The 24,538-nt window shown below is 34.8% G+C and overlaps 3 protein-coding genes across 4 annotated transcripts; all 3 read left to right on the forward strand.

Moving 5' to 3' along the window:
• Positions 1-1,001: 1,001 nt before the first annotated feature.
• LOC21400153 (zinc finger protein VAR3, chloroplastic) lies at positions 1,002-5,356 on the forward strand. Its single transcript, XM_024161737.1, has 6 exons — positions 1,002-1,622; positions 1,724-1,841; positions 2,842-3,125; positions 3,265-3,363; positions 3,456-3,808; positions 3,988-5,356. Exons 1-6 carry the CDS (start codon positions 1,147-1,149, stop codon positions 5,178-5,180), a joined length of 2,523 nt encoding a protein of 840 aa, XP_024017505.1. The 5' UTR covers positions 1,002-1,146; the 3' UTR covers positions 5,181-5,356.
• Positions 5,357-6,568: 1,212 nt separating this feature from the next.
• On the forward strand, positions 6,569-10,509 carry LOC21400154. 2 transcript variants are annotated; one of them, XM_024161758.1, is made up of 4 exons: positions 6,569-6,711; positions 7,935-8,259; positions 9,245-9,489; positions 9,844-10,509. In XM_024161758.1, exons 2-4 carry the CDS (start codon positions 8,022-8,024, stop codon positions 10,204-10,206), a joined length of 846 nt encoding a protein of 281 aa, XP_024017526.1. In that variant the 5' UTR covers positions 6,569-6,711; positions 7,935-8,021; the 3' UTR covers positions 10,207-10,509. The 2 variants fall into 2 exon arrangements, with proteins under 2 accessions (XP_024017526.1, XP_024017525.1); XM_024161757.1 differs by having other exon boundaries at positions 7,989-8,259.
• A 2,754-nt stretch (positions 10,510-13,263) lies between these two features.
• LOC21400155 (ubiquitin carboxyl-terminal hydrolase 8) lies at positions 13,264-24,206 on the forward strand. Its single transcript, XM_024161740.1, is given in 14 exon segments — positions 13,264-13,498; positions 13,766-13,812; positions 13,815-14,001; positions 14,715-14,856; positions 15,302-15,361; positions 15,439-15,531; positions 16,583-16,927; positions 17,069-17,209; positions 17,313-17,483; positions 19,219-19,476; positions 19,627-19,775; positions 20,334-20,891; positions 22,178-22,451; positions 23,880-24,206. Coding segments are annotated over 14 exon segments (2,631 nt in total). The 5' UTR covers positions 13,264-13,409; the 3' UTR covers positions 23,997-24,206.
• Positions 24,207-24,538: the final 332 nt, after the last annotated feature.

Raw genomic sequence — 24,538 nt, forward strand, 5'->3', positions numbered from 1 at the left:
GGTTGGGGGGGGGGGGTGGTGGTTAGGGGTTAGGGGCGTTCCTCATACCCATTTTATTCTCCATCAAATGTAATTAAGTATTTAAAAGTACTGTAACTTAAAGCAAAAATAGAGTAGAAAGTTAATATAAGTTTGATTGAAATTAAAGGTTTTTCAATACAAACTAAATTCAAAACATATGCAAAAAAAATATATATATATATAGAGCCAATAAAAGTTATTAAAAATAATAATTAATAGATATGCAAAAAGTATATTATGTATATTTTTATATAATATATTATATTATATATAACATATGTATATGGAGACGAGGTGAGTTTAGGAGTACTTTTTCCGTCCCCGACCTGCTAAGATTAGAGAATAAAATTTTGTCCCTTTTTTCATCCTTATATTCGATTATTATCATCAATTTTTGCTTTATTTAGTACAAATCTTCCTTGTGCCTAAAAATAATATTGCCATCCCTAGTTAAACCCCCATCTATTATTAAAAAAAGATTCTGTAAAATTTGGGTTAACTATACGTGATTGAGGGATGATTACCTTTATTACCTGATTACCTCTATTAAACTTCAACAACTGTTTTTTTTTTTTTTTCATTATTTGTTAATGTGGAGCTTCTTTAGTAGGAAAAAAAAAAAAACCTATATATCTACTCTCTATTTTCAACTATTATATTTATATAAAAATTTATTTTTTTTTATGTAATTTTTTAATTAAGATGTTTATTTTTTGTATTCATTTTTGATTCAGAATCATAATTCATAATTTTTTACAATATTTTTCTCTCATAAAAAATACATATAAAATAAAAATAATTCTAAATTGTGATTCTGCTTACATAAACCAAACATACACGCAATATAATTTTAACAAAATAACCATCAGAATTTCTAGCTGTCCTGTCATATAAACTCCCTAGCATTAAAGGTCAAAACTCTCTCTTTTTTATTTTTTATTTTTTATTTTTTTAAAGGAAAAGTCTGTAAAAAGTTATCAGAAATGATAAGCTCTTGCAACGCAATGGCAGATATTTATATAGAGTAGATTGTAAAATGAACTAGAAGCCTAAACACCCACACAAGGCACCGATTCTGGACCACAGCCAGTAAAAGCCGGCGATAGGGTTTACAGCTATCTGAAAATGGGCGGCGCCACCAACAAATTATTCTCTCTCCTCTCATCCTCCACCACGTCCACCGCCGCTGTCGCCGCCGCCGCCGCCCCTTTCCCTCTCCTTCTCCACCGCCGCCGCCGCTTCTGCACCTCCATCCTCCTCCTCCGCAGCCGCCACAAACCCTTTCTCCTCTCCCGTGGGCCGCACTTCCTCACACTCTCAGTCTCTCCCTCCTCTCCCACTCCCACTCCCACTCCCAACGCCCCTCGCCATTTCCACTCTGCTCTCCACGACCACCATTTCTCTTCCGCCTCGCCGTCGCCGGTTCTCTGCCCTGAGTGGTCGGACCTCCTCCACGCCCTCTCCGCCGCCGGCTACTTCGATCGAAACTCCGGGTTTCGCCTTTCCGATGAGCTCTCCAGCTCTCTCCATTTGCCTGACGACTTCGCGCGTGCTGCCTCCGCCTGCTTGGAGTTCGCGCGCGACCGTGCCGCTCTCGTGAGGTCTGTCTGATTCGATTTTTTTTTTTCGTTGATTTTGCATTTGAAACTGTTTTTGACGAAGATTCATAATACACCAATATATATAAATATACTGGGAGCAGATTGCTTTCAAGGAGAGATGTGGAAGTGCTGATTCGAAATGGGACTCCGTTTCTTTTCAGAGATGCCGATGATTCCGCCGCAAAGCTGAGGGCTTTTCTTTTCAATGGCGAATCCAATGTGAGTGAAGCGAAAAATAACGTAATGAATGTATGTGCATTATGCAGTTTTTGTTTTAATTTACGAGCTGAAATGAGCACACACTCGAGCTTATTGATCTACTTTCAATTTTCAAAACCCATTATGATTCAAATCTTGTTCTTCTCTATATTCTCTTGGATTGGGATTAAATTTATTTTATTTCTTTGCGTGTTTGGCTTTTGAGGAGAGATGGCAGTGAAAAAACATGAGCATTATTCTCTCGAGTGAAAGGAAAGTGCGTCTCTAAGAATTTGCATACTATTTCTGAAGCAAATCTTAGACGGAAACGATGAAATTTATCATTCATTTTTATCTTAATTGAAATGCACACTGAGGGGGCAAAATTGGATGCTCTACCAGTGATTTAGAATGTTTGTACTGCATCATGTATTGAATTATTTCTTTTGTTCTTAACTCACCTTGTATTGAATTATGTGGAAAGCATTGGTGTTGGCAATCCTTTGTGTGGTGTGGCTGGAAAGAAATCAACGAGTTTTTGAGGATAAAGAATCCGAGGAGTCAGAACTTTATGATAAGCCTAATTTTTGGCAGCGTTTTGAGCGTCTAAGTATTTTCCTTTATCTTTAATACTGTTAAGTTGGAGGGATGTTTTGAATCTTTGAGTGAGATTTTCGTGTTGTATGTTTTCCTTAATCTTTGCAGTTGTTGCCTTTTCTTTTTGAGGATCTCTCATTCTCTTCACCTTGTGTTGCTTACTATTATCAATAAGGTTTCTCCATTTATTATTATTATTTTTTAATTCTTTTGCTCTTTAACTCATTGAGAACTACATTGTCGTTATTGCAGTTATCTCTTGTGGCAAGTTTCTTTAGCTTTTAACTTATTAAAATCAAACCAATAATCAATTTGAATTTGGAAATATTTTAGGGAAATTTCTACTTTTTTACTGCGTTATAGAAATTTATGTTATACTTACCCATTTTTCTTCTTGTTATCTACTTTTTTCCCCAAACCATAGGAGTTGGATATTGATAAAGTGAGCACGGTTGATTTGATGAGATTCATATTGAGTTATGCTAGCAACCTCGTCTTTCCTTCGGAAAGTAATAGTCTCTACAATAGAGAACTTGTCGAATCATCTGTCAGGAATCTGTTGCATGAATTGGCCAAGCTGTGTTATGTTGTTCCCGATCCGAATTCCTTTGGTTCAATGCAAAATCAGTTAGTTGATGGAAATAAAGAACCCGTGAGACCTTTTGGGCAAAAAATTGAAATGAAAAGAGGCGACTGGATTTGCGCACGGTAGTACCTTTTATAATGCCTATAGTTCTTCAATTTTGGAATTTTTAATATATATATATATAATTTTTGTTGTTTTCATCGTACACAGATCATTACATGTATTTGATAAACATTGTCTTTTTAATTCTGTACCAAGCAGGTGTAGTTTCATGAACTTCGCTAGAAACCTAAAATGTCTCGAATGTGAGGAGGCACGACCAAAGAGGCAACTAACTGGTGGAGAATGGGAGTGTCCCCAGTAAGCATTGCTTTTCTGTTATTCGATCTGCTTCTTAATAGGGCCATCTTTTTGTTAATAGATCCATCAAGTAAGCCTTTTGTCCTTTTCAGATGTGATTTCTTCAACTATGCGAGAAACACGGTATGCTTGAGGTGTGATTGCAAGCGCCCTGGAGAGGTCTCAGTTAGTCCCTCCAATACTGGATTTGGTGGGGGGTATCAAAATGGTAGCAATTCAGACAAGGCTGATATTGACAGCCGACTGGCTGCCAATGAAGAGAAGGCACAGAGGTGGTTTAGTAAGATATCTCAGCTCGACAGTACATCTGACATTAGTAGCATAGCAGATGATGATTTCCCTGAAATAATGCCATTGAGGAAAGGTGTTAATAGATTTGTTGTGAGCACAAGGAAAACTCCGTTAGAGAGGAGGATGGCTAACTCCCAATACCAAACCAACTTGGGTAATGATGTCGCATCTAAGGGTTACTACAGTAGATTCCCCCCCTCTTTTCTTCCCTTCCTGTCTTGCTATTGTAACTTTTTAGTCTGTTCAATAAAAAATAGATTAGATCCTTGGTCATACATATTTTCTAAATCTAATAACGAGTACAATAACTGACAGACAACAATACTGGTGCAGATGGTCAGCGGTTTGGACAGTCCAAAGGGAGAAATTCAAATTATGTCCCATATGTGCCATTACCTCCTGATATGTTTGCAAAGAAACCAGAGAATTCGGAGGCAGAGAATGGAGGGAAGGCGCTTGCAGGCCGTCATGAATCGGTTGCATCAAATAGTAATACAAGAGAGTGGGCAGACAGTGCTGCTGGAAGCCATAAATCAGAAGAGATTGTGAAGAAGCAATTGAACCAGGCTGAAAGCAATAAAGAGAAAGAACAAAATGAAAAATCTGAAAGATGGTTTGAGAAGGTTGCGGAACTGCATAATGTTACTGATCTAGCTAGTGAAATTTCGGATGAAGATTTCCCGGAAATTATGCCAATGCGTAAAGGAGAGAATCGATTTGTTGTCAGCAAGAAGAAAGATCGTTCGTTGACTTCTCCGGCTTACAAGAGACAAATGGCTATGGAGCAAGCGAGCAATACCAAATTCGTGCCCTTTGTTCCCTTCCCACCAGATTACTTTGCAAAAAAGGACAAACCACAAGCGGATGGCACCGAGCTGGTTAATAAGGATGCTGCTGAAACAACTCCAAGTTCTAAAACGACAGAAAAGCTTCCGGAAGGGTCGGACAGTGCTAGACCACGGATGCTCAATGAGAATTATGTTCAGCGAACAGAAGATCGTGTAAGCTTGGACAGCTGGAATTCAGTGCCTTCCGGCAATAACTTAAGCGAGAATGAAACTCATGCCACTTATGCACCACCAGCCAGCGGAAAATTTACCCAGAATTGTGCTAAATCCTATAGCAGCACTGATGACAACTTGGGCGGTGGAGAAGCTCAAAATAGTACACTAGATTTGGCTGGAAGTTCACTTAAACAATCCGAGAACCAGAACACTAGAGAGGGCTGGACTGGAAAGAGCTTGGAGGGGTCAGCAGTGAAAGAACCGGATCCTTTAGACATGTCAGAGGAGGCCAAGGCGGAGAGATGGTTCCGACGAGTTGCCCAGATCAAGGACATCTCGGAACTCAGTCAAATTCCTGACGAAGACTTCCCGTCGATTATGCCGATGCGGAAAGGGGTGAACAGGTTTGTTGTGAGCAAGAGGAAAACACCTCTAGAGAGGAGGCTGACATCTCCCCAGTACAGAAGAAATCTCCCCATTGTGAGCTCTGATCCAGTTAAAAAGGACAATGATCGTAGCTAAAGTATGGAGATTTTTCCTGTTCTAAAAATTTTTGACTCGTGATGTTGATCATTTTTATTCTTCATAATAGTCCTAGAGAAGGACGAACTGTTTAGTGTTAAAACTATATATGTGTTGTAATGTGTATAAAGATTTTAGCATTTGAGCCAAGTAAAATAAATTAATTAAGATGATTAAGGGGACGTTTGGTTGGAGGATTCAAACCATGATTTAAATTATGGTTCATGGTTCGTTACAGTATTTTCTCTCATAAAAAATATGATTTAAATTATAGTTCATGGTTCGTTACAGTATTTTCTCTCATAAAAAATACACGTAAATTGCAAATAATTCTAATCACATGATTCTAATTTATGAACCAAACGCCTCTTAAACTTTTATTGGATATCTCCATTTGTAAGTAAGGGCATCTCTAAACAACTCTTTAATTTTTAACAAAATTTTAGTTAAAATAGGGATTTTAACCCGATCGATCGGGATGAATATGAGTATTATTCAATAAATTTATTTGCGTTTTAAATTTAATAAATATTAAAATATTTTATGTTTAGTTAAAATAAAGAGTATAATTAGAGTGATTTATTTAAAATTTGTTATAGCTATTTTAATTAAAATTTCGTTGAAGTTTAGTAACCTATTAATAATTCTTTTAATGGATTTTTTTGTTTGTTTTTTTGTGGTTATAATGCACAGTGCACACGCATCAGCATTTTTCTTTTCTCCGTTATCTCTTTAGTCTCATCAATTATATGAGTGCGTTTAGAACTCATTTTAAAATAATTTTATTTTTTTTATATGAAAATAAAAATGAAAACATTTTCAATCTCAAACAGAAATTAGTTTTGAAAATATGTTTGGTAGTTTTATCAAGAAATTATTTTTAGTATAAAAAATCTATTAATGTCTCTCTCTACTTGAGAAAGAAGAAAACATAAACAAAAAATAAAAAATTCTCTTCTATTTACACTAAATTAAAAAATTATTTTCATTTTCTGTCTTTAATTTCCTTCCGCTTTTATTTTTTTTCTAAAAAAAACGTAAAAAATAGAAACAAAAACAACTGGGCTTATGTTTTCTCATCCCGATTTACCCTTTTACTTCTCTACTTGAGAAAGAAAAAAACATAAACAAAAAATAAAAAATTCTCTTCTATTTACACTAAATTAAAAAATTATTTTCATTTTCATTTTTTGTCTTTAATTTCCTTCCGCTTTTATTTTTTTTCTAAAAAAAACGTAAAAAATAAAAACAAAAACAACTGGGCTTATGTTTTCTCATCCCGATTTACCCTTTTACCCCTTGCGTTCTCTCGCTATGCGCGTTTCAATACACTCATCATAGCATACTAGCGCTGCCCCTTAAGAACAACAGCTGCAACCAAAAAAAAAAAAAAAAAAATAGAAGAGAGAGAGAGAGAGGAAAAGAATAGAAAAGAAAATTCTTAATTGAAGAGCGAAACCATTTTCAAGTTCCATTTTCAGCTTTACCTCTCATTGGAAGACGACGCAACCAGAAAATTCAAGAACATTCGGTAAGAAAACTCAGCTTTACTCTCTCTCTCTCTTCGAATCAATTACGTTTTTCTTTTTCATCTGGATTGTTCTTGATTTTGTTCTTAATCGATAGCTCTTAGAAATTTCTAAGGCCCTTAAACGTTTGCTTGATGAAATGTCTATAAAAAACTAACCGTTCTTAGCATCTATTTTGATAACCGTTTGTTAATTTGTATTTGTTCACGCTTCTGTTCATAATGCATACACTTATTTATTAGCTCCATTGCGAGGAAAAAAAAAAGGTTCAAATTTTTTTCTCCAGTTTTGGGAGTTGCCCTAGAAATTTAGATGTTAGTGTGCAAAATTAAGACAAGAAATGACACTGGAAATAAAAGAAATACTGGTCACACCAGTGAGAAATTAAAACAACAATAATTCTTTCCCTTGTTGTTTTGGAGATTTACTAAATTGATATTTATGTAGGTTAGAATTTCTTGCAATCAAACTTCCAATGGATCCTTTTTTGTATTTCACCTCGGAAATTAAATGGGTACTTTTACAATTTACTTACTGTCTATGTTTCAGCAAAACAATACCACTTTTATGCTTTTTCTCAACTACTGCCAAGAGCCCATATGTATACAACAGGAAGGAAATGAGAAGCAACTTGTTAAAACAAGAATCTTTTGTTGTTTTGTCTGATTTCATAGGTGTTTTTCCTGGTCAAACTTTCGAGAAACTCCAATGTGTAGCAGTTTGGACAGATTCCTCTTTTCTCAAGGATGGGAAGATTCCTTTTTTCTTGTTTTCTTCCTTCCTAGTTCATGGACGAGTTTTTGACTATTACAACACTATGCTTGTATTTTGATATTCTAATATTTGGAGATGACATAAATCAGAAACTTGTTCAAGGTTATGTTAGTTCCACAAAAATGGTTTCTCCAAAGCTTTCTTCTATCTGTTGCCTTTTTGTTTATATTATCATGCACTTTTTTGTTGGTGAACCCAATTGCTTCAAGTATTGATGCATGTGAGTGCATATGGATTGAGTGAATCCTTAGACAAGGCAGATTAGTTTTTAATGGTCTCCGAAAAGACTTCTCGTTATGAATTTGGAAGCAAAGTTAGCCCCATCCGGAGGCGTGACATTGATTGCCATGTTGCAGTGTGAATCGATGTTTTAGACTGAAGTGTGATTATTTGGAGGGAAAAAAAGTTATTGTGGACTTCAAATTGAGTGTGACCGTATATTTGTTTGCAGTTGAAGTGCGTCGTCAATTGATTGACTTATATCTGGTGGGTTTGTGTTTGATAGATCTACCATCCGAGCTGTCTTGTTGAGTTGATAATGAGAAGGACGGGTCAATATGCTGATTCGGGTGTCAATGCATATGTTGCTGCTCCGATGCATCATGCGCCTGGTCAGAGAATGGACAACAAGCCTGCTCAGTTCGAAGGACGGCTAGAAGCCTTCACCCCTGAAAGGGATAATTCCTATGCAACTTCAAAGGCAGATGGACAGTGGCGATGGGAAAGGGATGGATCAAAAATGCCAAATTCTCTTAGCTCTCAGATGTTCAACGAAGGTGAGTGTGTGATGACTTTTTTCTATTTTCTTTTGTTTTAGATAGTGTCACTTTTGCTAGTTATAAATATTCTAAAGCTAATACATTATTGATTAGTTTGGTCGTAATATATATTCTGGAGAGCTTGCATAAGAATGCTTCTCATAAAAGTGTTTAATCAATATTAAGTAGTTAAGTATACAGGTGAAAAACCATAAACGATGAATGGCACAAGAATTAAATCTAGATTCGGTTCTTCATGCTTCTACGATTACTTCAGATCATCAAATACAACATTTCTTGTGGTGCACTTGTAACGTGCATAACTTACATTCTATTCCATTTAACTTGCTTTAGCAGATATATATTATCAAAGAAATTATATACTTAAATGATATCATTATTTTAGGTGTATTTATAGGCTAAGGTGTACTCATGTTGAGGTCTTGGACCTATGTACTATTCCTAAGCATTTATATAAATATAGTGCAACAAGAGCTCTTAATCATCTAGCGGACTTGGCTTGCTTGTACCATCTATCACAGAAAAAGATTGTGGCAATCATCATCTGGCAGAATTGATAGAGGAATGGTATCAGTTGCAAAATTGATGTTGGATATGATGTCTCTTCTTCTTCCATCTCTCTATTCTTTCCTTTTTCTTTCTACATTCTCCATTTTGTATCCATTTTACCCCCGAAATCCTCTTTAAATCATTTCTCAACATACATCTTACTACAATTTGCTTATTTTGATGCATTTAGCTTGGAACTTGCACTCCATTTTGAAGTGAAAAATTTTAGAGTACTTTTAGAATCAACCACCGTCTTTCTAAACATCTTTCTTTGATGCACTTAGTTTCAAATTGACAAACGTTTTAGTAAACATCTTTGTTTGATGCCTCAGATTTCAGTTAACTTGCTAAGGTTCTCGTATGCCTTTTATATTTTCCAGAAGTAAGTTTTTTAATCTTTTTTTTTTTTGGGGGTCGCATTCTTGCACTGTAGGCCAAGGCGGTGATACAACAAGATCCTATTTCCAGGGTCAGAGGCCTGATGCAAAAATGAGTTTAGAGAAACAAAGCAACATTGATACCAGATCACAACGCAATGAAGACATGGATATAGGATATGAAGAAAATCCTGCCGTGCAAACCTTTCAAAGTCTAGAGGAGAAAGTCCATGATGATATTATGAAACTAATCAAGGAACAAAATGATGCAGAGGATGCAGAAAACGCTAGACACAGAGAGGTTGGTTTTGATCTTTATGCTTTTTCGTCCGCTCCTCGTTCCTCTTAGATGTTGCTGTGCCCAATTTTAGATGGGCTAAGTAGATAAACTTGTGTCTGTGCCTCAACATTCAACAACAGAACTTTTCTTTTTCATTTGTAAGAATATATATATATATATATATATTTATATAGTCTAAAAAGGGGGAAAATATTTCTTTCTTTATTTAATTTTTAAGATGTGTAAATTACTTTTTTTTTACTTGGCACAGAATGGACGAACAGTAAATTCCGTAATTACTGTTTATTTACTTTTAAAATCCTTGTGGTAAACTTCTCACATAGTGGTGCATTATTCCTATCTTTTCATGGTCAGCAAATCAATGCAATCAATGCTCAGTATGGGGAGCAACTAGTTGCACTTCGAACCCGGCATTCCAACCGCAGAGATGAATTCCTTAGGATGGAATCAAGCAATAGACAACAGGAATACCAGAAAGCTGTGGTGGATCGTTACCCAAACAGCAGTGTTGGGCCTAATGATCCTCATGGTTATAGTGGATTTGCGGCTTCAACTGTAGCAGCAGCATCAAATGCACACAGAGGCTATGAAAATGAGCAATATGATTCCTACAGAGAACGTGCTCGATTTCTCGGAGGTGCAAGAGATCACGGGTTTGAGCCTAGAGGTCCATATCCTGGAGGCCGTGTTTATGATACTGGCTCACGCTACTACTAATTGTGGGTTGACTTTGGACTTTTTCTTGCCAGTTGACCTGTTCTTCCCTCCAGATTTTTCCGGTATCACTTGCGCTCCTCCTACTTGTATACATGTAATCTGCAGTTGACTTTTCCTTTAAGATTATGCACAAGATGCTTTGTTAAGAAAACTTTTTTCTTGAGAACAGAAAATTTTGAATACTAAAGTTTTGTCCATATATGCACTGCACTGGCATTTCGTGGTGCAAAACTTATCCAAAAGGAAAAGTATGCTTGTTAGATTCACATTTAGTAACGTACCAAAACGTATATGCTGTAACATCTATTCACATCTATTCTAATCTAATCTAATCTAACTATGTTAAAAGTGTGGATATGTCCACTTCTACCTTAGGTCTGCATTGTTAAATTTCGAAGGGTTTTTGAGGCAAATGCCGGGCAGATAGTAAGATCTGGTTTTTTTTTTTTTCATGGAAAATAAATTGTATAAATTTCCCAAACTGTAGTCCCTTTTTCATTTTGCCCCCGAATTTGGAAAACTGGCCATAGCTTCCCCTTGAACTTAAAAAAAGTTAGCAAGGTGAGAACAGGGCTGGATTGAATGATGGATACGATACATTGCAACCGCAGATAGCAGCGGTGGATTGCAGTGAAACTGTGAAAAACCGCAGATAGCAGTGGTGGATTGCAGCGAAACTGTGAAAAAGTAAGTGCGGAAAGATGCGGCGTCCTCCTTTATGATTAATGGTAAACCCTTGGGAAAGATTTTGCCAATGCCTGGTATTAGACAAAGAGACCCACCTTCTTCATATTCATTCTTTCCTTCTTTGTGTTCCAAGGGGTTTTCTTCACTTGCAAGGCAAGCCGAAAATTTAGTGACGGTTCCTGAGTTCATTATGGATAACCGGCCTTCATGGAATTTTCTCAAGCTTCAGCGAACTTACTGATGTCTGACTTATTTTATCGATCCCGGCCTCTCGGTATTATTATTCGAGGACGAGACAAAACTATCTGGAGCAATTCTCATGATGGTTGTACTTATCAACAATTGGTGGTTCTGATCAATTGTGCTTGTTTCTGTTTCTGTAACTCAGCTTGGGATCTTGGCGGAGATCTTCCACGTCCATAGAGGGGTCTCCTCCCTGCTTGCGGAGTTCATCCGGCATCATCCGCTCTACCACGGTAGAAATATCATCCTTCCTTTTCTCGATTCTTTTCCGATCAAGAAATTCCAAATACTTTTGAATCTTTGCCGGATAAATGGGATCAATAGGCCACACTTCGATTCAATGTAATTCCATGATAAGTTTCAATACTTATAAACTCAATGTATTTTCTAAATATATTATTGTATTATCTTACTAATTTTTTCTCTAAATCTACTATACTTAAATGTGTAATAATTAGATTTAACGAACATAATTCCAACATAATTGGCACGTGCCTACTTTCCAACTAGTTAGTACAAAAATTTGGTTTGGTTCGCATCGTTTGAAAAGTTTTTTGACTCCACAACTGAGTTGTATGTTGCAATGTGTCACACAAACATGATTTTTTTTTTTTTACTGAGATTTACAGCTCATGTGATTTTTTTTTATTTTTTAGGTGACATGCCATAACTTCCATATATCATATTTGTATCACAAATTTTTTATTATTGAATTTCTGTTACATTTTATTAATCTTTGATTAGTCTATTGTAGTCGGCGACATAAATTTGGAAGGGACTCTTTTTTGTTGAAAATTCTCGTCAACTTTCATGCTCTAGTCAAGCACTAATATCATATGAAATCAAAGATAGTCCTAAGGACTTCTTTTCATAACTTAAATTCTATTAGTATAGTATTTTTTCTTATAAAATTTTAAATTTAACTTTTTTTACTAAAGTGTTTTTCTCTCACATATAACTTAAGTTAAGAATTTGAGTTGTGAAATAAATTTAACTAGGATTGCCACTTGTATTAGATGGAGAATATTGTTATCTGTTTTTTTGGTAAAAAACTATCTGATTTTTTGCTAGTAAAATTAAAAAGTTATCTGATTAGTTATTCGTCATGCTTTTTTGGATTTTTTTTAATTTACTTTTTTAGTATATTTTCGTCTTCTTCTTTTTTTTTGTTGTTGTTGATAAAATAGACATGCGGAAATAATGGGTTTGTTTGGTAATGTTTTTAAAATGATTTTGTTTTCAGTACAAAAGTGAAAATGAGATTATTTTGAAAATTATTCTGAGACGATTCTGAAATTGCGTTTAGTTAGCATTTTAAGAGATTGTTTTGAGTATAATAAAAAAGTAAAATCGTGTTTGGTTATATTTAATAACCTATTATTACTTGTTTTATTGTTAATATGTTATATAATTAATTTTTAGTAATTAATCTTTAACTAAATAATTAATTACTATATTATTTATTATTTCATTAATAAAATTAAAAACTTAATAGTAATAAATTAATATTTAATTAATAATTAAGTAATTACTATCTATTTATTAGTTACTAAGTATATCTATTTATTAATTATTAATAAAAACAACTTTCAATCGTTTTTTATTTTATTTACAAAAATCATTCTCATTATTTTTTATTTTCGTTTCTGTTTGTAAAATTTTTATTAAACAAACGTGATTTGTAAATCGTTTTTTTTTTATAGCTCAAAAGACGTAGGAAAACGTTTTTGAAAACAATTTTAAATACACCTAATATCTATAATGTTTTTGTTTTTAAACTGTTATGCATTTTACTATAAAAAATCGGGGAGTGAAAAGGATGAATCACACCGGTGAGAGAGAGGTATTTCGCATCTGACAATGCATTTATTTATCATTTTTTTTACGATTAATATTTATCATATAAATTTATGAAAAAGAGCAGTCAGGAAGCTAAAAAAAAATAATAAATTTATACTAAAAAATATAATAAATTTCCCTAAAAATATGTTAAATTAAAAAAAAAAAAGAAAAAACACCCCACCAATAACATCACATGTTATGAATTTTGCACAGAAAATATAAATACGCACCTATTTATTTATTTTATATATAACATTTTCCCTCGCTCCTCAAATCCTCTTCACAGAAAAAAGATCCACTTGTTCCTTTTGCAAATCCGCCACTCTCTCTCTCTCTCTCTCTCATACGGATGATCTGCACATTGGCAAACCATTTCTAAATCTTCTCTCTCTCCCTCTCTTTCTCTCTCTTCCTTTTCTCTTTGAAGAAGAATGGACACTGGTCTCTCCGAAGATCTCTCGGATTCAACTCAGCTCCATGACTCGGACACCGAACAGCGACTCTACTTCGTTCCGTACAGGTTCCCTCTCCTCTCTCCTCTCTTTCTCTGTAGATTCACTTCATATCTCTTCAATTCAGATCCTATCCACAGCATTCTGAAATCTGAATCCGAAACCTTAATCGATTTTCCCTGATTCCGTTTGTAAATGAGACAGAGAGAAGGAAATGTGACTTAGTAGGATGGTGCTGCGGAAACTTATTAAAACGTTTTGTTTTGGTATCGCGATTTCTGAGGTTTGAGTGTTGTTTGTGGATTTGATGTGTTGTGAAATTGGGCGATTTTCAGGTGGTGGAAGGATGCGCAAGATTCGGTATTGGGAGATTCCAAGGGAAAGACGCCTCGCCGGCTTCTCTATACGCTGGTCCGATGAAGATCATCAACAACATTTTCAACTCGGATCTTGCATTCAATCTCAGGAGAGAAGAGGATTGTGCGGGGAATAGTGAGAATGGTGAAGTTGGCATCTCGGGGAGAGACTTTGCGTTGGTTTCTGGAGAAATGTGGGTTGAGGCACTCAAATGGTAAGTATACAATAGTTTGCTAGCTTCTTATATGCTTTCAAAGTGAATTGGGAAAGCTACTAGTAGTTAGTAGAATGACCTGTAAATTATTGAATTGTTATTTTGTTCATCAAAAGAAGTTTGTATACTCGAACAGTTTTTGTTGTGAATGAATCTAAGGCATTAATTGTGTTTCTCGTTTTGACCTTCTGGCACTTAACGGGCCGTTCTGTAGTGGTCTGGAAGTGGTTTGATGTGAATAAGAATCGGCTGTTTTCTTCCATGCATGTTGGAGATAAACTTGTTTTCATGCAGGAAAGTTTTCATTCTTGAATTTTATTCTTTCTGATAAATTGGGTTCTATGTGATAACACGAGGAAGGATAGTGTCTTTACGGGTTGGTTTCTAGATGGCACAAATATCGACAATATGCAACATTTGCTTTGTGGTTTCTCCCCCAACTTAGATCTTCCAGATTTCTAGCAACTGATGAAAATTCTTCAGCAGATCGTAGGTCTTTGATACTTGTTTTGTCTGTTTGTATTTTCCCCCATTTTTAGTGTGTTCTCTTTTGTGATGAGCGATTTGACTTTTTATTAGTCTTTTTTTTTTTCATACCATAAATTATCTATATATGATGGGCCTCTAGATGTAATCCATGTAGTGTTTCATACGTTCTGTTTGATAATAAATCCATGTAGTATCTTAAAGTGGGATGCTGTTTATTGATGTAGGCATAGCGATTCAAAATCGTCAACGAAGGAAGGTAGAAGTTTTTCAGCTGCAGAAGATGACATGGCAGATGTCTATCCTTTACAACTCAGGCTGTTGGTTTTGCGAGATACAAATTCTTTGGGAGTGAGGATTAGCAAAAAGGTCAGTGTACAAAAGTAAAAACCTTTTCTCTGTAGTTACGCTTTTCATTAACACACTTTTAGATTAAGATCATTGATTTACCTTCTGAACATGAGTTATAACTTGGAAGAATAAAATATTCCTTATGATGCCCATCATTCGGTCATTTCTTTTTTTAATTTTCCTTATAAATGCATGAGACCTATTTAATAGAATAAAAATGATTTATTTTCTTTGGAAATTTGGTCATTTTTTGTTCTCTCACAAATTGATATAAGAGGTTATGTTGTCTCTGGACCATTTATTATCCTTAAGCATAGAAATTGTAGAGCTGGCTGAATGACACATTATTGAGGAGATTTTCTAATTATTAATCACCTTAATAATGATTAATATCCATCACTGTTGTTAAACCGGTCTGTTTATTCCATGTAGCTCTTATGCAGGTTTATTTATTTTCTTTTAGGATAATGCAGTTGAGTTCTATAAGAGAGCCTGCAAAATCTTCGGTGTGGAGTTGGAACTGGTAATTAAGCCTTAATTTAGGAATATCATTCTTTTTATGATCAAGTAGAGTGCTTTTAACTAAAACTTCTTGTGCAGTTACGCATCTGGGACTTCTCTGGTCAGACAAATCTATTTTTGCTAAATGATAAAATTAAATTTCCAAGAGCTTGTCAACGACAGTCCGATGAGGTAATTGCCGCTTGATTTGGCTTAATATGATGCTTCGCATTAATACTTGTGCAATCTTGTAGGTAGCTAGTGTGTATCCATGACTTCACCCTTTTGAGTTTGAGACTTAATTATGCTACGTGTTTAATATTATTTTGGAGTACGCAAATAGGTTTTGGGATTCACAAACTTCTATTGCTTTGTGCGGTGTAATTATTGCGTGTGTGACATCTCGTAGTTTTGCACTAGTCTCAAAAAATTGGTCTTTTCAATCTTTACTTGTTGAAAACTTAAGTTTCTGTTCAATCATGTATTCAAATACATTTTTTGCACTTGGCCTTGCTCTTGGATGTTGTTCCTGTTGCCTTTTTTTTTTTCCCTGCTAAAGAGCACAGGTCTTGGTGTTGCCTTAGTTTCTCACTAGCCTGACTTGCCCTTTAATATGGCTATGTTGCGTAACTATTCTGTTATCGTGATAAAACCTTCTTGATATCTTCCTACTGCATGTAGAATGTCAAGCAGAAAATGTTCTTCTTATCCTCCTAGTTTTTACAAGAAAAAAAAGGAGGTTTGCTCTTTATAGTTATTCTTTACGTTTTCTTAAGGGTTTTTTTTTTTTTGGTGATATCCTATTAAGAGAAATGGTTTTCAATAACTTACTTTCGTTATTGGAGTCACGAACATTGTCACCATCATTGTTACTATTTGATGTTCGGTTCCTATCTTATGTAATAGTAATAGCTGAAGTACTACGTAATGGATAGTTGTTGAGTCAAAGAAAATGTAATTTTGGACTCGTCTCGCTCTCTTTATGGTTTAAGAACTTCCATACTGAGATGTAACATATAGCTTTGGTAATGGTATTATCAAAATAGATCATGAAGACATAATACTGTTCATGATTCCTCTTACAGAACTGAATATGTTTCTTTTAAGTCCTGAGCCAGTGATGTTATAGATGTTACATGTTCTTTGGTATCTTTGTATTGTTCTTGAGCAGAAAATATTGTACAAGGGTTTACTTTTCTGGTTCTTTGGCTATTAACCGATATGATAATGTATCTTTTTACAGATTCTGTTGGACTTGCAAGTTTATGGGCTATCAGACTCAATTAAGTGCAGGGATGGGAAAAAAGATGACATAGTAGCACAACATCCATCCGTGGCAAATTCCTCTTCAGTGATGATGAACGGTAGTGCTGGCAATGCAAGTTCAAACTTCCTTCGTCCAACTTCATCATTTTGGGGAAGCTCTTGTGAAGCGGGGACTTTGGGATTGACAGGATTAACAAACCTTGGAAATACTTGTTTCATGAACAGTGCAGTTCAGTGCTTAGCTCATACACCGAAGCTTGTTGACTATTTTCTTGGAGATTATGGTCAAGAAATAAATCATGAAAATCCACTGGGCATGGATGTATGTCTTGTATCTCTAGTTAACTAGTTTCTTATTATTTGTGAGTTGTATTTTTTATTTAAGCTACCCAAATAAGAGGTACTGTAATTACAGACACTATTTTCCATGCTTGATCATTTTATTATTCACTTTTTTGTCCAGGGTGAGATTGCTTTGGCATTTGGAGATCTGCTAAGGAAATTATGGGCTCCTGGAGCAACTCCGGTAGCTCCAAGAGTATTCAAATCAAAACTTGCTCGATTTGCTCCTCAATTTAGTGGCTTCAATCAGCATGATTCTCAAGTCAGTAAGGTTTCTTGCCTTCTGAATTTCTTTCAGTATTCGGAGTTTTACAAAGTTTTTAGCTTTTTATTTTATCTTAATTTGGTGATTCTTATCGTAATAGGAGCTCCTGGCATTTTTGTTGGATGGACTCCATGAAGATCTCAACCGTGTAAAATACAAACCTTACATGGAAGTTAAAGATGGAGATGGTAGACCTGATGAAGAAGTTGCTGATGAATATTGGAGGAATCATTTAGCTCGCAATGACTCTATCATTGTTGATGTGTGCCAAGTAAGCGACTTCATTTTAGTGTATTGGCATGCTTGTCCACTTTTTCTTCCAGATCTGCTGATCTACCTTATTCTGTACATTTTCTTTATCGTTTTTCTTTTTAATTCAAGCTTTAATTTTTCAGCTCATATAGACTGTAAATTCTGCAGGCTTGATACCAAATTGTTATTTTGATGGACAGAAATTTAAAAGTTGACAAAAAACATTTGTAAACCAGTGTATAATTTCTGACGATAGATTGATACAGCTGCCTTATCAGGTGGCAAAAATCGAAATACATCTTATGACTTGTCAAAAACATTTATAAACCAGTGTATTATTCCTGACTATGGATTGATACAGCTGCCTTATTAGGTGGCCAAAATCCAAATAGATCTTATGACTAATGTTTTTAATTGGTATATAAATTTATCAGGTTGGATATTAGATGCATGTTTGTTACGTGCTGAATATCTGTGTATTGTTGTTCTGATTATGTGCCGGGTAGGCAACTATTCTACTGTTTCTTGGAATTTTCACTTTAGGAGGAACCCTAGTGAGAGGGAGTTTGGTGAGGTGGTGGAGCTGGTATCCTGTTTGGAGGGGGTGAGAGTGTGCTGCTTTAGAAGATAGATGGGTTTGGGCTTTGGAGGGGTCAGGTCTGTTCTCTTGTAAATCCCTTTTCAATTTTCTAGTCAACAACCAATCTTTTCCGCCCTTTCCTTGTCACCATTTTGTTTGGAAAATCTCGATTCCTATGAAAATTCAGGTTTTTGGCTGGTTACTTTCACTTTGTAAATTGAATACGCAAGATATGTTGCAAAAGAGGAGGCCATTCCTCTCTATTTCCCTGGATTGGTGTGTGTTGTGCAAGAATGAAAATGAGACTTCAGATCACTTGTTCCTTCATTGCTCTTTTTCTTTGAAGATATGGTGTAAAATTTTAGGGGAGTTTCATTTACAGTGGGCTTTTCGAAGAAGTGTTCGTAATTTAATGGGTCTTGATGTTTCGGGTGGATGGATCATGGAATAAGAAATCTAAACGGGTATGGAACATAGTAATCCTAGCTTCTCTTTGGGCGTTGGGCTGGAAAGGAATAATCGAACCTTTGATGGGGTAGAGGGAGAGGTTTGTGAGGTTTGGGATCGCATAATTTACTGGGTGGCGCTGTGGACTTCGCAAGATAAAGAATTCAAGGCCTTTTCATTCTCGGATCTTCTAAGGGGATGGGATTTAATTTTAGTCTTGCTGTTGTAGTCTTTTGCATTTGTGTATTTTTTTTCCTAAAAGGTTGTATTTCTTGACTGCCTAGTTTGCTTTGAGTACGCCTTGTCCTCTGATGTTTGTACTCTCATTCATTTTTAATATCATTTATTGTTTCTTATTGGAAAAAAAATTGAGAAATTGAATTTATTAAACTTGTTTTGCTTTTTACTAATTGTCAGAGGACTGGACAATATAAATAAATTGGAATTGGTAAAATGTTTTTTAAACAGGTGGATTTCTACACTGAACATATAAGTTTCAAATATTTTGCAGCTTTATGGCAACGTATACCCTTTTCTTTTTTTGTGCTAAAGTTGCTTCTTGGTGAATTTTCCTTTTTTTTTTTTTAATTTTTTTTAATTTTTTAATTTTTTAATTTTTTTTTTGTCAGCTTGATTGAACAAATTTAGTGCCATCCGCCAACCTTCCTTTTCTTCTTTTTTTTTTTTTTTTTTTTTTTTTTTTTTTTTTTTTTTTTTTTTTTTGCAGGGTCAATACAAATCAACATTAGTTTGCCCTATCTGCAAAAAGATCTCTATTACTTTTGATCCATTCATGTACTTATCACTTCCTTTACCTTCAACAACAATGCGGACAATGACTTTAACAGTTGTGCATACTGATGGAAGTTGTCAACCATCACCGTATACCATTACTGTGCCTAAGAATGGGAAATTTCAAGATCTTATTGCGGCTTTAAGCATTGCTTGCTCTTTGGAGAGTGGTGAGACCTTACTAGTAGTTGAGGTATGTCAGATTTTTAATCTAAATGTAATTCGTTTTATGTGACTGGTAGTGGATGTGAGATCTGTAAATACTTGTTTTTATGTTTGTATGTTTTCATGTTTATATATTTGTCAGTATGTTTCATTTCTGAAATTGTATAGATCTCTACAGATATACAACAATCGCATTATACGTTATCTTGAGGAGCCAACTGATTCACTATCATTGATTAGAGATGAGGACCGGCTTGTTGCCTATCGGTTAATGAAAGATATTGAGCAAGTTCCTTTGGTTGTCTTCATGCATCAGCGAATAGAGGAGTAAGTTTTATCTACCTCATTTTCGTGCATATTTCCTGTTCATAATACCCTTTATAAACGACCATATATTTTCATGATATGGTAGCTACTGGACTATATGTTAAAATTGTTTTTATTCATTTATTTATTTATTTATTTTTTATGATTTTTTATAGAACAGAGATAACTTATCTGCTGAACAAGCTTTATGCTATTTGCTGGTTAGCGTTTTTTTACTTTATGATTCTTTTGATTTATGATTTTTTATAACATGTCTCTGTGTGCCTCTTTATAAACCACTTTCTCTCATTCATATATAATAATATAAACAACATTGTCTTCGAGGGATGATTTAACAGAAAGATGAATTCTTTTCTTTTTTTGTTTTGTTTTGTTTTGTTGGTCTTTTTGTTTCATTTTGTTTTGTTTTGTTTATTTATTTATTTTTTGTTTTTGTTTTTGTTTGTTTGTTTGTTTGTTTTTGTTTTTGTTTTGTTTTGTTTTTTTGTTTTTTTTTTTTCCGTGCTTTGAACCCCTTTTTTTGCATTCTTTGTTATCTTATTCAATCCATGTTGTCAGGCAGTACATACATGGGAAGCTGATGTCAAGTTGGAAAGCATTTGGAATTCCTCTTGTAGCAAGGCTTTGTGATTCCCTTTCTGGTTCTGATATCCAGAATTTGTATTTGAGATTGCTCAATCCATTTCAAGTACCTGCTAAAGAATCTTTGGAAGATGCAGACAGTCCAGAGGGCATTGCATCTGAAGACACTACACAGCAAGAGAATATTTTAAATCCTGATGTTGATGGGTCTGTGAACGCCAGTTCTATTAATGGGGTTAACTCGCCCACAGATGCCAAATTAGAGTTTTACTTAGCAGATGAGAAGGGAACAATTAGGGAATCTAAGATAGTAATGAATGAGTCTGTGGTGGTGACAGGGATCTCAAGGAGGTTAAATGTGCTTGTATGGTGGCCTGAAAAGAATATTGAACAGTATGATACTCAGCTTCTTAGCTCGTTGCCTGAGGTTTTCAAGTCTGGCCTTTTTGCAAAGAGACCTCAAGAGTCTGTTTCTCTATATAAATGCCTTGAAGCTTTCTTGAAAGAGGAGCCTCTTGGACCAGAAGACATGTGGTCAGTTTTTACATATTAAGACTTCAGCTTCAGAAATGCTTTGCGGTGTATCAACTATTTTCTGTGTTTTTTGTGTCAGCTTTCTTTTGTTTGCACATGTGTTGCAGTAGTTAGAATGGTCTTTCACTGAACGTTTTCATACTTGTTCTGTTGACTACCTCACGAGCTTATTATAGTTCTTTTAATTTCTTGAATAATACATTTCATCTGCATGGTCCCTATCATCTAGAGCTTTCTCTGTTACGCTACTTTTTGTATTTTTATTTTTCCTGTTTAAGTCTATATAGTATATATAAATGCTTTTGCTTTGAAATACTTGATTGAAGCTTGTGTGAAGTCCAACATAAAATCCTACACTCTTGGTGCTTTGGTTTTATCAATGGAAACATTTAGAACATTTAACATTTATCTGTAATACGAGTTGGGGCTCTGCGATCACTTTTTCATTATCATTGCATCAACGGTTGTCTAAACTGCTGCTATACTGCTTTCTTTTCGTTCTGTTTTCCATCAAATGACTCAAGGATCTTCAGTTATGTTCTTTTTATCAGTCCAAACCACAGAACACATTTTCTTGAAGTAGAATTTTTTGTTTTCAGTCACTATTTTCAAGCTACATTTTGAACACTTTTTGTCTTTATGGTTATGACGTTATGTCTTTCATTGATTATTGCTTTTCTATCGTTAATTTTTATTGCAATTTTTTTAAAAGAACTTTGTGTATGCTTTTGGTTCATTCTTCTGGGTGGAAAATGGTTGAATTTGTGTTTCTAAAAATTCAGATACTTAATCAGGAAAATGAAAAAAAGGTCATACTTTGCATTTTAATTTTTCATTTACAAGACTTTATCCAACATGGATGATAAATTCATATGTTTGTAGGTTACAATTCATAATTTTAATAATACTTCTGATTCCATTTATTCTACGTTGAAAATGTAGAATAAATGCAGCATCAAAATTATGGTGTAGGGACCAAAACTGCTAAAAAAAAGAAAAAAAGATCAGGAAGTATATGTAAAAAAGAAAAAAAAAAGTTGCGAGACCAAAATCATCATAATGCTAATAGTTTATGTACTAAAAGCACTACAAACCCTTTGGTTTATGAACCATTCCTTGTTTTCCTTTGCTTAAATTTTCGAAGTATTTTGTTTGGCCAATTGATTTTGCTTATGAATGCTTGTGAAATGATTTACTCTAGTTAGATTTAGGTGGGAGACAAGCATCTCTTACCTTGTTTGAACTTTGTTATTAATGCTCTTTTAAACTGCTATTTATCATTTCAGGTACTGTCCTGTTTGCAAAGAGCATCGTCAAGCCAGCAAGAAGTTGGACCTCTGGAGACTGCCTGAGGTCTTGGTTATTCACTTGAAGCGGTTTTCATATAGCCGATTTTTGAAGAACAAGCTAGAGACATATGTTGACTTTCCCGTAGACAATCTTGATTTGTCGACGTATATTGGCCACAAAGATGGTCAATTGAGTAACCGTTACATGCTTTATGCTGTGAGTAATCACTACGGAAGCATGGGAGGTGGTCATTATACTGCATTTGTCCATGTAAGTATCATTTCTTGCTCTGAAAGTTCTCTCTCTCTCTCTCTCTCTTTTTTTTTTTTTTTTTTTTTTTCCATATTTGGAGGCTTGGTCCGACTGTGTTCAAGTGTTTTGCCCGTTCTTCACGTGCTAGTGCTGTTTGTACTTCATGATTTATTTTGCCATTGTGTGAACCTGGTGTGCGATAATGGTAGCATAGTTATTTTATGCATGAATTAGCACTCGGAAAATATTTATTACTATGACATATACATCTGATCGTCTTGCTCATGCATCTGCTAAACCTTTTACAGTTGTGCCTCATACTTGAACTTGGATTAAGTTCTTATACTAGCAGTTTGGTTGATTTTATTGGTATTCCCTGCTGACAGAAGCACACTCCTTTCATGTAACTATCGTTACAAGTTTATCCATAGTTACTAGGCACTACAAGGATAATTACTAGTTCTGCTCTTTTTCTTCTTTAGGAGTTTGCACCTGCGTGCGTTTTCTTGGCCAGTTCAAGCCCTTTTGGTCTGGTTTTTTGAATTTTTGATCTATGTATTTCTTTCTTTTCTTTTATTTAAATATGAGTGTCAGGCTTGGTGTGTGATCAGGGGGTAGGGGGTGCCAAGATTGTTGGGATGTCCTATTGCCCTTTGATGCCATTGTTCGTCCTCCACATTTTTTTAAAAAGGACAATCCTAACACCCCGACATTGTCCCTACATCTAAACCTGTCAGTTTTGATGAAAGTTCTCACCGAATTAACCAAATCAACTTCTTTAAAAGAAAATAAAAACAGTGATCCCCTCTACACTTCATGTCTATATTGAAAACCACTTTACTGAAATAAAACAATCGTAAATAAACTCTGCAATGCAAAGTAAATTAGTAACATTACGAGGGTGTAACATTAATAAATAAAACTTTAAATCATTTAGTAGTGTAAATTTAGAAATTGTAATGCCTTCTCTGAATTACTTGTCACTTGACATGATGTTACAATGTTTTTTTTTTCCGAGTGCTTACTATCATTGAGCCCTAAACCCTTAACTAATATTAGTGTTAATTTAGAAGAGTACTTTAGTTTATATATATATATATATATAGAATAATGCTATGGCACCAACTCAAATCCCAACTCTTGTGTACCAACTGATGTGACATGTGATTTATCTTTTTATTAGTAGATGCTGTCACTTTCATTAGTTGACGTGGCAATCACTTTCATATATATATATATATATCTATCTTCCTTTACTGACCTGTGCGGGAAGCTACATGCTACTGTTCCACTTTTTCTCTATTCAACAGCCTCCTAAGCGAGACTTGATTCATTTAGAAGTTGAACTCAAGACCCTGCTTTGCTTGTATTTCATTACAAATGATTAAAGTTTTAGTCATTATCTTTTGGTATGTCACACTGATTGTCAAACGTTTTCTTACGTAGCATGGGGGTGATCGGTGGTACGACTTTGATGACAGCCATGTTAATCCCATCAGCCTGGAGAAGATAAAGTCTTCAGCTGCTTATGTTCTTTTCTACAGAAGAGTTGTAGAATCATAACCGATATTTGGATTTGATTCATTCTGCCTGGTATGTTTGTGACACACCTTTGTGATCATTTTTGTTCTAGTTTTACAACTAAAATTACCAAGAGTAGAATTCTCTGTCTTTGGCCTCGTTTAAATCAAAAGCATCGGAGTTTCCTTCATGGACAAAGCTGGAGGAAAGGTTAATACTCAAAGGAGGCGCCAAGGATCACTTGTAACGAATGAAGAGATGAGAAAAATAGTGAGGGTATTATTTACACCTGTAACTATTTGCTATAGAAAAATCCTAATAACTAGATTAGAGGGTTTTCTTTTTTCTTTTTTAAATATGGGTTTCTTCTAACCCATACAAAGTGTAATTCTTTATTTTTAATATTTGATGAACAATATTGATTTATTAGATAGTCAATTGATGAAATATTATAATTTTTTTATTTGCGATTTTATTTTCCATAGAGTAATATCGTGCGCCTTTATCAATATGGTCTCCAGAAATTGTGTCGAGTGTATCGTGGGGGAAAAGCCTTTCAACTAACGGCTCCCTTTTTTTAAACT

The sequence above is a fragment of the Morus notabilis genome, unplaced genomic scaffold, assembly GCF_000414095.1.
Source record: "Morus notabilis unplaced genomic scaffold, ASM41409v2 Scaffold370, whole genome shotgun sequence".
Lineage (NCBI taxonomy): Eukaryota > Viridiplantae > Streptophyta > Magnoliopsida > Rosales > Moraceae > Morus > Morus notabilis.

Excerpts from the sequence above, each read along its gene's own strand:
- LOC21400153 (XM_024161737.1), top strand. The coding sequence starts at position 1,147 with ATGGGCGGCGCCACCAACAAATTATTCTCTCTCCTCTCATCCTCCACC. Across the intron at positions 1,842-2,841 it reads TTTTCAATGGCGAATCCAAT|GAGTTGGATATTGATAAAGT; the intron begins GTGAGTGAAGCG and ends CCCAAACCATAG. Across the intron at positions 3,364-3,455 it reads GGAGAATGGGAGTGTCCCCA|ATGTGATTTCTTCAACTATG; the intron begins GTAAGCATTGCT and ends TGTCCTTTTCAG.
- LOC21400154 (XM_024161758.1), top strand. The coding sequence starts at position 8,022 with ATGAGAAGGACGGGTCAATATGCTGATTCGGGTGTCAATGCATATGTT. Across the intron at positions 8,260-9,244 it reads CTCTCAGATGTTCAACGAAG|GCCAAGGCGGTGATACAACA; the intron begins GTGAGTGTGTGA and ends CTTGCACTGTAG. Across the intron at positions 9,490-9,843 it reads AAAACGCTAGACACAGAGAG|CAAATCAATGCAATCAATGC; the intron begins GTTGGTTTTGAT and ends TTTCATGGTCAG.